This window comes from Pteropus vampyrus, unplaced genomic scaffold, assembly GCF_000151845.1.
Source record: "Pteropus vampyrus isolate Shadow unplaced genomic scaffold, Pvam_2.0 Scaffold141, whole genome shotgun sequence".
Taxonomy (NCBI): domain Eukaryota; kingdom Metazoa; phylum Chordata; class Mammalia; order Chiroptera; family Pteropodidae; genus Pteropus; species Pteropus vampyrus.
In genome coordinates, this window is record NW_011888922.1 from 3,717,934 (window position 1) to 3,731,863 (window position 13,930).

A 13,930-nucleotide genomic window follows, 5' to 3' on the forward strand; every position below is an offset into this window, starting at 1 on the left:
TGAAGAAGCTGTGGTATATATATACAATGGAATATTACTCAGCCATAAGAAGAGATGAAATACTGCCATTTGTGACAACATGGATGGCCCCTGAGATAATCATGCTAAGCAAAATAAGCCAGACAGAAAAAGTTGAAAACCACATAATCCCACTTATATATGGGATATAAACCTAAAAGCAACAAACGAACGGGACAAACAGAGACTCATGGACATGGACAATAGACTAGTGGTTACTGGGGGGCAGGGGGAGGGAGGAGGTAGATGGGTAAAAGGGGTCAAATACGTGGTGACAGAAAGAAATCTAACTATGGGCGGTGAACAAACAATGCAATATATATATGCCTTACTGCTTAATTATACACCTGAAACTTACTGGATTTCGTTAACCAATGTCATCATAATAAATAAATAAACAAACAAATAAGAAAGTGAAACTGTTTTAATTGCTTCTTACTCACCCATTGATAAGGGAGGGATTAGTGTCCTAGGGTTATGGAGATAGCTGAACCCTGGACATCTGACACGGGACGGATGAAATTGAGAGAAATTTATTAGTCACATACACTCTCACAGCCCACGAAAGGAAGACATTGCATGCCATGTGGGATCACGTAGGGGTTACAAGTAAAAACAGTGTGAAAATTAATAAACAGAAACCTCATTTACAATGTATTCAGTAGGCCAGAAGAGAGCACTTTCATGCATGTGTCAGTGAATGCATACTACTGACCCCAACAAGATGGGAAGTATCTTGCATCTCCAACAGGAACTGATACTGCATTACTACCTCATCAAGAAGAAGAAAAGATTTCTCCTTGCCCAATAACAATTCAGCCAACGGAAGACTGCCATAACACAGCCAATGAAAAGTCACTATATTTGAACTTTTAGTTTCCTCCAATGGACTCTTCCTTTACAACAACCTCTCCCCAAGTCCAATAAAGAGGGTTCCTCTCCTTTATTTCTCTGGACCTGTGCATGGTTCACCATTAGACTACATGTTCCACACTGCAGTTCTTTGTTGTTCCCAAATAAATCCATTTTGCTGGAGAAATAGCTGGCTGTCTCTATGTTTAAGGTCAACATTGTTGAACAACCAAGGGCTATGAGAGGCAATTTTGTAGTATCAAAAGGATATAGTGACAACTGGATCCTGTAGGAGGTTGATTTCCATAATTTCTCAGCTCCCAAGGAATTAAAATTCACTACTGAGGAATAAGCAGTAACTATACCTGCTTATTGGTGGATAAGGAGGGTTGTTTGGATAGGGGAACTTATCCACAGGAACAGGGTTGGGCAGAGCTATTCAAGGCCCTCCTGGTGTCACAAGGTAATAAAGTCAGCATTAATATTGACCTTAATTTTAGGCCTTAAACTGTAACAACCCAGAGGAGGGGAGACAATATTTGCAAATGAAATATATCTGATAAGGGTCTAGTATCCAAAATACATAAAGAAGGCTTACAACTCAAAAACAAAAAAGATGAACAACCCAATTAAAAAATGGGCAACGGACTTAAACAGGCATTTCTCCAAAGAAGATATATAAATGGCCAGCAAGCATATGGAAAAATGTTCAACATCATTAGTCATTAAGGATATACAAATCAAAATCACAGGGAATGTAAACTGGTGTAGCTGCTGTGGGAAAGTTTTACAATTCCTCAAAAAAGTAAAACATAGAATTTCCATATGGCCCACAATTCTACTCCAAGGTATCTATGCAAAGTAATTGAAAATGGATACTCAAAAAATACTTCTACATGAATGTTTATAGCAACAATATTCAAAATAACCAAAAGGTAGAAATAATCCAAATGTCCATCAACAGATGAATGGTTAAACAAGACGTGGTATATACATTCAAGGGAGTATTATTCAACCAGTGAATAAAGTACTGATTATGCTACAATGTGGATACACCTTGAAAACATCAGAATAAGTGAAAAAAAAAACCAAAACCTTAAACAAAAGGTCACATGTTGTATGATTCCATTTATATGAAATATACAGAATAGGTAAATCCATAGAGACAGAAAGTAGATGGTAGTTCCCACAGGCTGAGAAAAGAGGGTGCTGGCTGGGAAAACAGGGAGTGACTGTTTAATGGGAACAGGGTTTTCTTTTGGGGTGATGGAATATCTTAAAGTAGAGAGAGGTGGTGGTTGCACAACATTGTGACAATACTAAATGCCACTAAACTGTATACTTGAAAAAAGTTAACCTTATGTTATGTGAATTTCACCAAGATCATTTTTAAAAAAGAAAACATATCTATGTCCTCTTTTGTCAAACATATACATTTTAGGCTCTCTTTAAATATTTTTAAAATTGAAAAGAATACTTGGGCTATAAACTAATTAATCGATGTCTTGAAAAAGCACTAGTTTAAACTACACATGTGTTCCCTGCCCCCAACTTACAAGCTGAGAGTCATTGTCCTAACAGATAAAGTACTAAATTCTTTCATGGGTGCCTACCTTTCCTGTCTTTTCTTTTGCAGTTTCCTAAATATAGTAGAGGATATTCATTTCTTCATGTCGATGATCACAACATCTCTCAATCTAGAATAGTGGTTCTCAACCCCCATTGTGCATCTGAATCACCTCCAGGAACTTCTAAAAAAATACCTCACGACTGGGCCCCATCAATGGAATCAGAATTTTGGGGGGAGAGGCCAGGTATCTGGAGGTCAGGAGCTCTTTTTCAAAACTCCCCCAGGTGTTTTTTTCTAATATATGCACTTGAGAGCATAAATTTCCCTCTGAGCATAGATTTACCTGCATCTTACAAAGTTTCATATGCTATATTTTCATTATCGTTCAGTTTAAAATAACTTCAAACTTCCTTTTTAGTTTCTTCTTTGATCTGTAGGTTGTACAGAAGTATACTGTTTAATATCCACACATTAATGGATTTTATTATTGATTTCTTGTAAATTCCACTGTGGTCAGTAAACAAATTGTGAATTATCTTAATCTTTTGAAATTTGTTGAGTTCCAGCATTATCAATTCTAGTAAACATTCCATATGTACCTAAAAGAACGTATATCCTATAACTTTGGTGTAATATTCTTTATCCATTACTTAGGTCTAATTCATTAATTGTACTGTTCAGGTCTTTTAGATTCTAATGGATGTTTTTGTGTGCTTATTCTAATAGTGAAAGGAAATTTAAAGTCCTCTGCTATGACTATGGATTTCCTTGTAGTTCTATGAATTTCTGTCTGTATGTTTGAAGTCATGGTTTTAGGTACATATATATATTTAGAATTGACTGTATTATCATGAAATGTCCCACTTTATTTAAAATTTCACATTGTCTAATATAATAGTTATACTAGCTCCCATTTAAATAATATTTGAATAATATGTCTTTATTTGTTCTTTTAACATTTCTGTATCCTTATATTTGAGCTGTCTCTTGAAAGCAGGATGAGAGCTTTTTATTCAGCCTGACAATCTTTAAGTAGAAAGGATAATTTTATAGGATAATTTTGATTATCCTGATTACAGGATAATTTTGGGTTCATATCTATCAAATTTACTATTTGTTTTCTCTTTGTCCCAATTGTTTAACATTCATTTTCCTTTCTCAACTTCTTTTGGATTACTCGAGCATTTAAAAATTTTTTTCCATTTATTTCCAATAATAATTTTTTGCTTGTACAAAACAACGCTTTTAGGGGTTACGAGATTATAATAGCATCAATTTATTAGAGTCTCAGATAAATTAGTATTTTACCACTTTCTAAACATTGCTAGGATCTTAGGGCACTTTAATTCCATTTCCAATTCACAACTTTTGTGTTAGAGTCATGCATTACAATTCTAAATATATTTTGTGTACGTGTATATTATATTTAATGAGACATTACTATTTGTTCTGTAGTCAAAATTAATTCAAATATACTTATATTTACTCTTTGTTCCTTCTTGCATTTCCAAGTTTCTATGCAAGATTATTTCTATTCTGCCTTTAGTTATTTCCCTTAGTATAGGTCTGCTGGGATGTATTTTCTTAGTTTTGACGGTGTGAAATGTCTTTTTTTCTTTACTTTTGAAGGATTTTTTTCTTTACTTTTGAAGGAATGTAAATTTTTAAGTTGGCTGCACTGTTTTATAGTACTTTTAAAATGTCACTGCATCACCTTCTGGCTCCCAATGTTTCTATTGAGAAGTTAGCTTTCAGTCTTATTATTGCTCTTTTGATGCTTAATCTTTTTTCTCCAGATACTTTTAATATTTTTACTTTGTCTTTAGTTTTCAGCTGTTCTACTATAATTTCCCTAAGTATTTTGGCTCTGTACTTATTTGATGTTGTAGTTAATGATTCTTGAATTTACAGCTTGATGTTTTCCCCCCATCAATTTGAAAAATTCTGCCATTATCTCTTAAAATATTGCATTTTTTCCTATGTGCTCTCTTCTCCCTCTCTGTGACTCCAGTTATATGTAGATTAGCTCTTTTTGTTATGTCCTACACATGTCTACCACTTTCCTATACAATTCATCTCTTTTGTTTTTTGTGGTTTGGTCAGAATATTTTCTATTGACCAGTTCACTAATCCATTTTTCAGATATGTACAATCTGCTGTTAAGTCTCTTACCCTTTTCTTGGTTGTCTTTCTGACAAATCTTTTACCTATTTTATTTATTGACTAAAATGAAACAGGTACTACATGAATATTTACAAAGTATATTATGCTTGTCCTCACAAAAGCAAATTAAAATTAAATGAGTCAATTTTGCTCTCATTAGCAATTTTAACAAGTGAAGGAGTTGATCCATTATACTCTAAATGAATGACTACATTCTATTTAAAAGAAATAGAGTACTTAACAAAGAATATACAAAAATTGCCACAATCTAGGTCACATTTTATATTTTTAGCATACTCCATGTTTCATACTGGCTTGATGTTAAAGGTATATTTATTTTAAAAAGATACTTACTCTCTTTCCTTTTCTGTCAGCTTGTCATTGATATTATCTTTGATGGTGGATCTAGATCCCTTATGAATTATAGGATATCTGAGGGGCACTTGCAGGAAAAAGGAAATCATGGAGACCAAATGTGCAGTATAACCAAGGGCAACAGCAATGCTTCCATCATCTTTTGCTGTAAATTCAAAAGCAGAGGAAAAGAAAACAACTATTAACCTTACGAATGTAGCTATGAGGTCATAATGAATCAATTTCAAAAGAAATTTTATTAAAAAACTGGCAAATAAAATATTAATCTTATCTAAATTATGTACTTTATAATTTTAAACTCACAATTGTTTATATTATAAATGTACTTAAATTATGTGAATTTTATACAATCCAAACACATTAATAAAACTTGAAAGTTCATCTACTATATTTAAAACTATTTCCCAATAATTAATGTGATGAGATTAATATTTGATATATATCTTAAGAAAAAAATTCTTAATGCACTCAAATACCCATTACTTTCTTTCCCAGAATTTTTAAAGGTAAAAATAATACTTGAGTCTATTATACAATGCGAAAATTAGTTTGAGGTTTAAACATAACATACTATATAATGTATCAAAGCATTGTACAGTTTATTCATTAACAACTTTTAAGCAATACAGCTGTACTGCTGTACTACTATACAACATTATTAATTCCAAAGTGACATGAAACAGCATAATGCATCCTTATGGAGTATGTTCTCAATATTCATAAATATACTGGTGCATAAATAACTCTGTGAAGTTTGAGATACTATAAGAGAGAAAAACATTTTAAACAGTAAAATTGAAAAGTCAAAAACCACACTGCTAATACACATCCTCTTTATAAAGTTAGGTGGAAGCAACTGTTGGAAAAAATTCATATATCCTACAGTTAAACTTAAGCAACTATCTTTTAAGAAGTCACAGATAAGTACATTTTTAACTCACCATCCAGATTTCTACTACCATCAACCAAGTGACAAATAATCATTCAAGTACTCAAAACTGAGAGTAAAGTTTTAAGTTTGCCCCAGAAGAAAGAAAAAAGTAACTGCTTGGTATACAGTATTCTCAAAATACTATAAAAAGTTAACACAAAAATACACACAGACACACACAAAATTTAACACATAACCTTTAATATCTCTAACTAGAGGAAGGCTGAAATGACTGGTATAATCTTGGCTTGAGTATTTCTTGATTTCTAAGGGTATCTTTAACTTCAATTATTAGTAATATATTTCACATTCTCCTTTTAAACTTATTCTTAGTCATCTAAGCACTTCTTATTGCAGGGATGCCATGATAGCTAATATTCCTCAGTGAATTCTCTACCCTTGACAAACACAGCAGACTCTCGGTTCCTCTCTGATCATACTATAAAAATGAGTAATTTTTATTATATACTTTTCTTCTACCAGGCATTGACCACAGTTCTTTATTTATGAGAATCATTCATTCATCAACAATTACTAAACAGGGCAACAATTACTAAACACCTTTTATATGCTATTTCATTTATTTTACAGATAAAGAAATTAAGGCTGAAAAAAGTTATGGAACATGTCCAAAGTAATACAGCTAGTATGTATGTATGTATATATATATATATATATTGACCTGACACCAGTGCCTCTGTCTTTTAGGCATTCCACCATACTGTCTCAGGACTTTACTGTAGAATAGATAACAATTTTTTAACTTGGAGGCCTAGAACACACCAAGTATACAACACACATGTATCACCTTAGCTTCTTCACTTTTTTCTAGTAATGGCAAAGAACATATAAAAAGTCTGTGACTCCTGCGGGCAACCAAAATGGCATAGATGATAGAGGCTCTGTTCATTCCTCTGGCGACCAAATCAAAGTTGTGACGGAAACTAGGAGCAGCAGCAAGGGAAAATCGCCTGGGATCTTGATGAACAAGCCATACAGCTACGGAGAAATCCAAGAAAGCACTCTACAATGGCTGAAGGAAGGACAGGGCGAGGACACGGGACAACCCAATCTCAAGCAGCTGAATGAAACGGAGTCTGCAGCAGTGGCAGAAGCCTCTTAAAGGGGCTGCATCCGTGAGGGGATTTTTGCGGTGACAGACCTGCTCGCTCTGAGCACCAGTGCAGACTGGGCTGTGCACAGGGGGCACCAGGGACTTACAGGGAGACACTGTAGTAGTGAGGGCCTAGGCGAGACTCGCTCTGTACAGAAGTACCAGCGGTATCTATTGTTCCCTATTGAGCCCTCCCCACTCCCAGTGCGCGGACACAGTGCTGCCATCGCTGTGAGGTCATCAGACTGGATAACAGAGGTTACTCCCTGAAACTCCACCTCCTCCAGCTTGTGGCCCCACCCAAGCCACATCCAGGTTTATCCTCAGCGCGTCAGGTGCTCCTCGCTGAGCAACGCCTAGACTCACACCGGAGGCAGCTGGCCTCAGTTTCTGGTGTGGTCTTTTGAGGCAACTATAAGCACAGCATCTGTGGATTGCTTGCTGAATCTTAACAGGTGGCCCTGGAGGGGTAGAGGCTTGAGCTAAATTTGGCCTGTAGCTGAGCCCCTCTCAGGACTGTGCCAGTGGACACCTACTTCACAAATCTACACTAATAAGACCAGGAGACTTAGGAGCTTTGCTTAGGACATAGAAACAGACATGGAAAGGCAGCCAAAATGGGAAGACAAAGAAGCAGAAACCATATGAGAAAACAGAACAGAGATCCAGATATAATGTAGTCAAGTAATCTAACAGATGCAGAGTTCAAAACACTCGTTGTAAAGATGCTCAATGAACTTTTGGTTAAATTCAGTGAGAATTTCAACAAAGAGATAAAAAACATAAAAATGGAAATGGAAATTATAAAAGAGTACCAGTCTGAAATGAAGAACACATTATCTGAGATGAAAAGTATATTAAATGGAATAAACAAAGAAATAAACAAAGTGAATAAATGCTCTACCTAGAGGATGGAAAAGCCAAGGACACTCAATCAGAATGGCAAGAAATAAGATGCCAAAACTATAAAAATAATTTAAGGAGCATATGGGATACTATTAAGGGTCCAAATATCCATCTGATCAGCATAACTGAAGAAAATCAAAATGTTGAACAGCTGTTTGAAGAAATAATGATGTAAAACTTCCCTAACCTGGTGAAGGAAATGGACATAAAACCCCAGGAAGCTCAGAGAATTCCAAAAATCAGGGATCCAAAAGGCGCACACCAACACACATCATAATTAAAATGCCAAAGATTAAATACAAAAAAAGAATATTAAAAGCAAGAGAAAAAGATACATACTTATAAGGGAACACCCATAAGACTGGCAGCTGATTTCTCAAAAGAAACTATGCAGGACAGAGGGCTTGGCAAAAAAATATTCAGCAGGATGAAGACCCAGGATCTACAACCAAGAATAATTTATCCAGCAAAGCTATCATTTAGAGCTGAAGGACAGATAAAGAGCTTTCCAGACAAAAATAAGCTGAAGGAATTTATCACCACCAAGCCTGTATTACAGGAAATGTTGGAGGGACTTCTGTAGGAAGAAAAAACATGTATCAAAAACAGGAATAAAGAATAGTAACAACTACATTCTTATCAATAAGTACCTCAAATGGAAAAGAATTAAGTGCTCCAACTAAAAGAGTGGATGAATGGAAAGGAAAACAAGACTCCTACATGTTGCCTATAAGAGACTCACTTCAGATTAAAAGACACAAACTAAAAGGAAGGGGATATTGCTTTGATGGACCTAGAGGGTATTTAAGTCAGACAGAGAAAGATAAACACTATATGATTTCACTTATATGCAGAATCTAAGGAACAAAAAGAATAAACTAATCAAAAACAGACTCACAAATATAATGGACAATTTGGTGATGGACAGAGGGGAGGGGAGTTTGAGGGGCTAGGAGAATGGGGTGAAGGGTTAAAGAAATACAAATTAGTAGCTGATGGATGGACACAAGGATGGGGAGCATAGCATAAGGAATGCAATTAGCATTAATACGTTGGCTAGGTGGAGGGTCAGGAGAAGGAGGAAGTAATTGTCGGCGGGAACCATTTTACAAACTATATAGATATCTAACCAATGAACTGTATACTTAAAACTAATTAAAATTTTTTTTTAAATCTTCAAAAAAAAATCTGTGACTCCTCAGTGACTCATATAGTGTTGGACAGAGAATGGGTTTCTCAACTAATGTTTGGTGTTCCCTCAAATCAAACTAATGAAAAACATCAAACAACATTCATTTCATCTGACAGTACTGACATACCCTAACTGACTAAAATCCTAACTATTTTTAGAGACCTGTCCTCTAGCCCCAGTGCCACCCAAGTACCTTGAGTACTACAACACTTTACTTCTGTTGAAATCTGTATATCACAACACCTTGGAGACTAAAATTACATTATATTGTAAATGCATCACCTTATAATTTAATCATCACATAATATTAGAGCTAGGAGAAACCTTAAGTATCACTCGGTCTAATGCTATCAATTTAGAGATGATAAAAATGAGAACTAGGAATTATAAGTGACTTGGTCAAGCTATAAAGGAAAAAACTATGAGTGATGTAATAAGAGGGAGAATTGTGTCTATATCCAGCCTCCAAAATATCTATTCCTGGAGTCACAACTGAACGGTGAATTCCATCAGAGGTCACTGAATCCTGCCTACTGCTTTCTGTAAAGAATAGTGCTCATCAAATTTAAAATATCTTAAGGATTTGGTCTTTAAGAATATTCTTTTGAAGGCTGAAGAGAGGAAGAAGAGGACTTACAGTAATGAAGGATGATATGACACTAAGTTTGGACTTTCCTATATGTGCTTCACACTAAGCTTTTCCCTTCCTAAATGATCTGACAGAAAAGGATTGGAAACTTCCAGAAAGCAACAGAAGGCCTCTTAGTTAGTCTTCCAAACAGATCAAATGCAAATGATTAATGTTTTTTAAAAAATCTATCAAATGCTAAATACTCAAGCATCTACATTTTTTCCATATTACTAAAGGGGTAAGTAATACTAAAGGATTATGTTTGCATATTTTGAGACTACATGTACATAACTATTAAAAGAACAAAAATTGGTGTTCTAACATCAATAACCAAAACAATTTTGCATAAACTTAATGTTAAAAAGCCTACCCATGCAAATCAAAAACCAAAAACAAATAGCAAAACTAGAAACGATAATAATGGAAATCAGCTTTGATTCTAGTTATTCACACACACCATTGTTTCCACCACAAGACTCCACAAGACTCCCCTTTCTACCTATTAAAAACCCTAGGTTGTTTCCCTTTCCAGGCGATAGTGTTCAGTCACAGTCTCATGTTAAACACTGTGGTATTGGATTTCCAATATTGAAGCTTTATATTAAAAAGCATTTTAAAAGGACCATGGGTGAGGCATTACAGGGCCCAAGGGTATTCCAATACCCTCAAAAGGAAAACCACCTCCTGGTAGGGAAGTCACTTTCATCACCCCAAGACCACTGAACCTCCAGTGGGAAAATGTGAGCTCATGTGGTTAATTATGGCTATTGCTGGCCACGAAACCTCAGATGTCACATTCTGTTGCCAATCACTTTAGCTAAAAAACCAAAAGGTTTAAGGTTTCCAGCATTCCAAGATCTAAAAGACTTTTTACCTACCAAAGCCAAAACCTGGCTCTCTGGGGTATACTTTTCCAGTAAGCATTAATGACGTCCCTAACACCTAATGTAGAACAGAGGTTTGTGTTCCTTATGTCGCTCTAGGGGTTAAAAAGGTCACAGATGATAGTTTCTTTGGTGAGAAGAAATTGAAGGGCTCAGAGAAGAACAGGAATAGACTGTAAGACTCAGTACTGTAAAAAGATTCTGATTAAAACAATGCTTTAAGGGGCTTAAAACAAAACAAAAATCTGCAGTTTCCTCATAATAAATACTTTTGATTTGTTTTTTTAAATGTTGGTAGTTACTCAGGGTTGCAGCTTTTGTGTAATTTTTTTGATAATAAATTCCAGAAACATACAATGGCCATGACATTATAAATTAATTCAAATGTCCCTCTGATTTATATGTTGGACAAACTATTAATATTCAAATGAATCCAAAAACAATAAGTGATCTAAAAGCTCTTACCAGCCCGCCTTCCCAATCACTGAGGCAGCTGATTTGTTAAGGAACCAAGCACCCACTGATCCAGACAGGATAAAATATTTAAGATTCTAATCACTGCATCTATGGAATCATTCCATGTTCTCAATGAGACACTGTTTGACATATGGACTCTCCTTTCCAAGAAATCATGCCTGCATAAAGGGATACGGACACAGAAGGAAATCTGGGTCTCATTACCACAAAAGGCTCTGGTGTGATAGATAACTTAAAAACATACACAAACTTTTTTTTTTTTAAGGAGAAATGTTTCTGTCAATGGAACTCAAATGAATATCCTTCACTGGACAACTTTCTCCTGTTATGTCCAGGTCTCTTTGACATACTCTTACCCATATGAAAAGCACAATAAATGCTAGGCCACTATGGAGGAATTTCCCAAACAGTAAAACCCACGTGATGTAAAATCTCATGAATATCATAGAATAATCAGTCTGAAATCTCTTCACTAGAGTCTCACTGAGAATGCAGCTGTTACAGAAAACTAAAAAGCTGTCAGAAGTTTTGAGCTTATTATTCACAACAAGGGAGAAAACTGTCTCATAACAAGAATAATACAGACCTTAAAATCAGGCCAACCAGGGGTGACTCTAGCTCTGTCACTGGCTAGTGTGAGTCTTTGGAAAAATTAACTAATCTTTCTGAGCCTCAATTTTCCTGACTTTAAAAAATTTGAGTGTAATTCTTTCCCTCACAGAAGGAATTAATTCTCACAGTTGTAAAACAAGATAGCATCATGCATGATGTTCCATGATACCATATTTCTACTAATCCAATCTAAAATGTCCTCCTACCCTTCTTTCAACAGGGGAATATCACTTCATTTTCTAAGACATCTCAGCCATCACCTTTGCTAAAAAGGTTTTTATGATCTCCTCTTGATAGAACTGATTAATCCCTCTTCTTTGAGTCCCATGTACTCAGTATAAACTTCTCAGTATCTGACACAGAGTATGACTTCAACAAATACTTCTTGATTGGCATGATTACAAGTCTGATGGCCTCAACTGGACTGAAATTTCACTGAAGTAGGATCAATGTCTTAATCATTTTTGTACACTCTCAGCATCTGGCACAGTAGATGATACATACAGGGCACTATGTAAATTTAGTATATGGAAGTGCCATGCAAAACACTACCATAAGATTTTAAAGTGCAATACTACCATATCTGCTTCTTAAAACTTCTGATTCCTAGGACTAATGGAGAGTGAATAGGGCCTTAGAGTAAAATTAAATAATCATTTCATTTTATCCCCCATTTCATTTTTCATCAACTGCACTAAAAACCTAAACTAATTTTTTAAAGAGTAGGAAGAATTTATTCAGCTTGTTGGGCATTCACAAAGCATATATAGCCAAAAAAAAGCTATGAAAAACTAAGAAACAAAGAACTTCAAAAAACATAAAACAAAAACAGAATCAAGAAATATCTCAGAGTAGATTAAAGGGAGAGTTCACTAAAACTGATATCGCTGCTTCCCTTATTGCCTCCCTTCAAATCATTCTGTATTTAGCAGAGTGACTTTTGAAAACATAAATCAGCTCATATTAATCTCCTTCTTGAGAATAAAATATAAACTCCTTAGAGTGGCCTCAAGGCCTTGGCTGACCTCTCCTACCTTGTCTGACACAACTCTTCCTCTCGTTCACTATGTTCCAGCCATATAGGTCTGGTCTGGTCTTTGCTGACCTTCCTTCCTCTCCTCCTTCTTTCATTCCTCTCTCTTGCAACTAATTTCAATTATATTTATATGGGCGCCTTCTGTATGAAAAGCATTTTTAAATGTTATCTCATTCAATCATCACAATGAATTAGAGATACAGGTATTACTCATTTTACAGGTAAAGAAATTAAACTCAGAGATTACATGATTGCCTAAAATACAGATCTGTTCTCCCATACCCCCTGATTTTTTTCAGGTAAATAAAGCCCATTCCTCTACCCTGACTTTTGTATCTGCTGCCTCTTTTCTAGGAATGCTCATTCCCCAGCTGTAGCATAGCTGGTTCTTTTCAGCCTTCAAATTTTTTGTTAAATGTTTTTCCTCCGAGAATTCTTCTCTGACTGCTTTATTTAAAGTAGGTTCCCCTATTGTCTATGATAGCATATTCCCTTATTGAATACTAGTTAAATACTTTTTTCTTGTTTATTGGCTGTCTCCATCAACAGGCTGCGTATGCGCCATGAAAGAAGAGAATATATTTGTTTTTTCCATCGTCATATCCTCAAAACTCAGCACAGTACCTGGCTCGATTAATATTTTTTCAGTGAATGAATTTATCTCTGGAACCCAACACAGGGTTCAAGGTATTCAGTAGCTTTGTTAAATTAATGAATGAGGAAAAAGACGTGTCATGGGCTTTAAGACACCACAATTTTGCCTGAAATTAACACTAAAGCACATTTGTATGACTTACAGAAATTGGAAGGAATTTTGAACAGTGAACACCAGAGAGGTCGCAGCTAGACCATTATCTAGCTTTGTGGTCTCAAGCAATTCACTGAATAGCTCACTTATACATTGTAAAATGAGATTATGCAACCTTCCTTATGAGTTTCCTTTGTTTTTGTGAGGACTAAAGATAAGGCAAAATGTCATGCTTTTACAGATATCATCTTCCCAACAGTCATGTGAAACAGGTAGGACATACTATCAATTAGGAAATCAACTCAAAGCTTAGATGGCTTGCTCCAAATTACATGGTCTCTCAAAAGGAAACCAGGAATTGAATATAGGTTTTCCCACTCCTGTTTTATCACTCTTCTTTTATCAAGTCCCAACTACTCAT

At 35.3% G+C, this 13,930-nt stretch overlaps 1 protein-coding gene across 2 annotated transcripts in view; it reads right to left on the reverse strand.

Annotated features, from left to right (window-relative positions):
• The window catches only part of UVRAG (UV radiation resistance associated), a 263,690-nt gene that overhangs the window by 110,027 nt on the left and 139,733 nt on the right, over nucleotides 1-13,930 (reverse strand). For both annotated transcript variants that reach the window (XM_023535521.1, XM_011368399.2), the window contains one exon: nucleotides 4,958-5,123. In XM_023535521.1, the coding sequence (XP_023391289.1) occupies nucleotides 4,958-5,123 (166 nt within the window). The remainder of the gene's footprint in view (nucleotides 1-4,957; nucleotides 5,124-13,930) is intronic.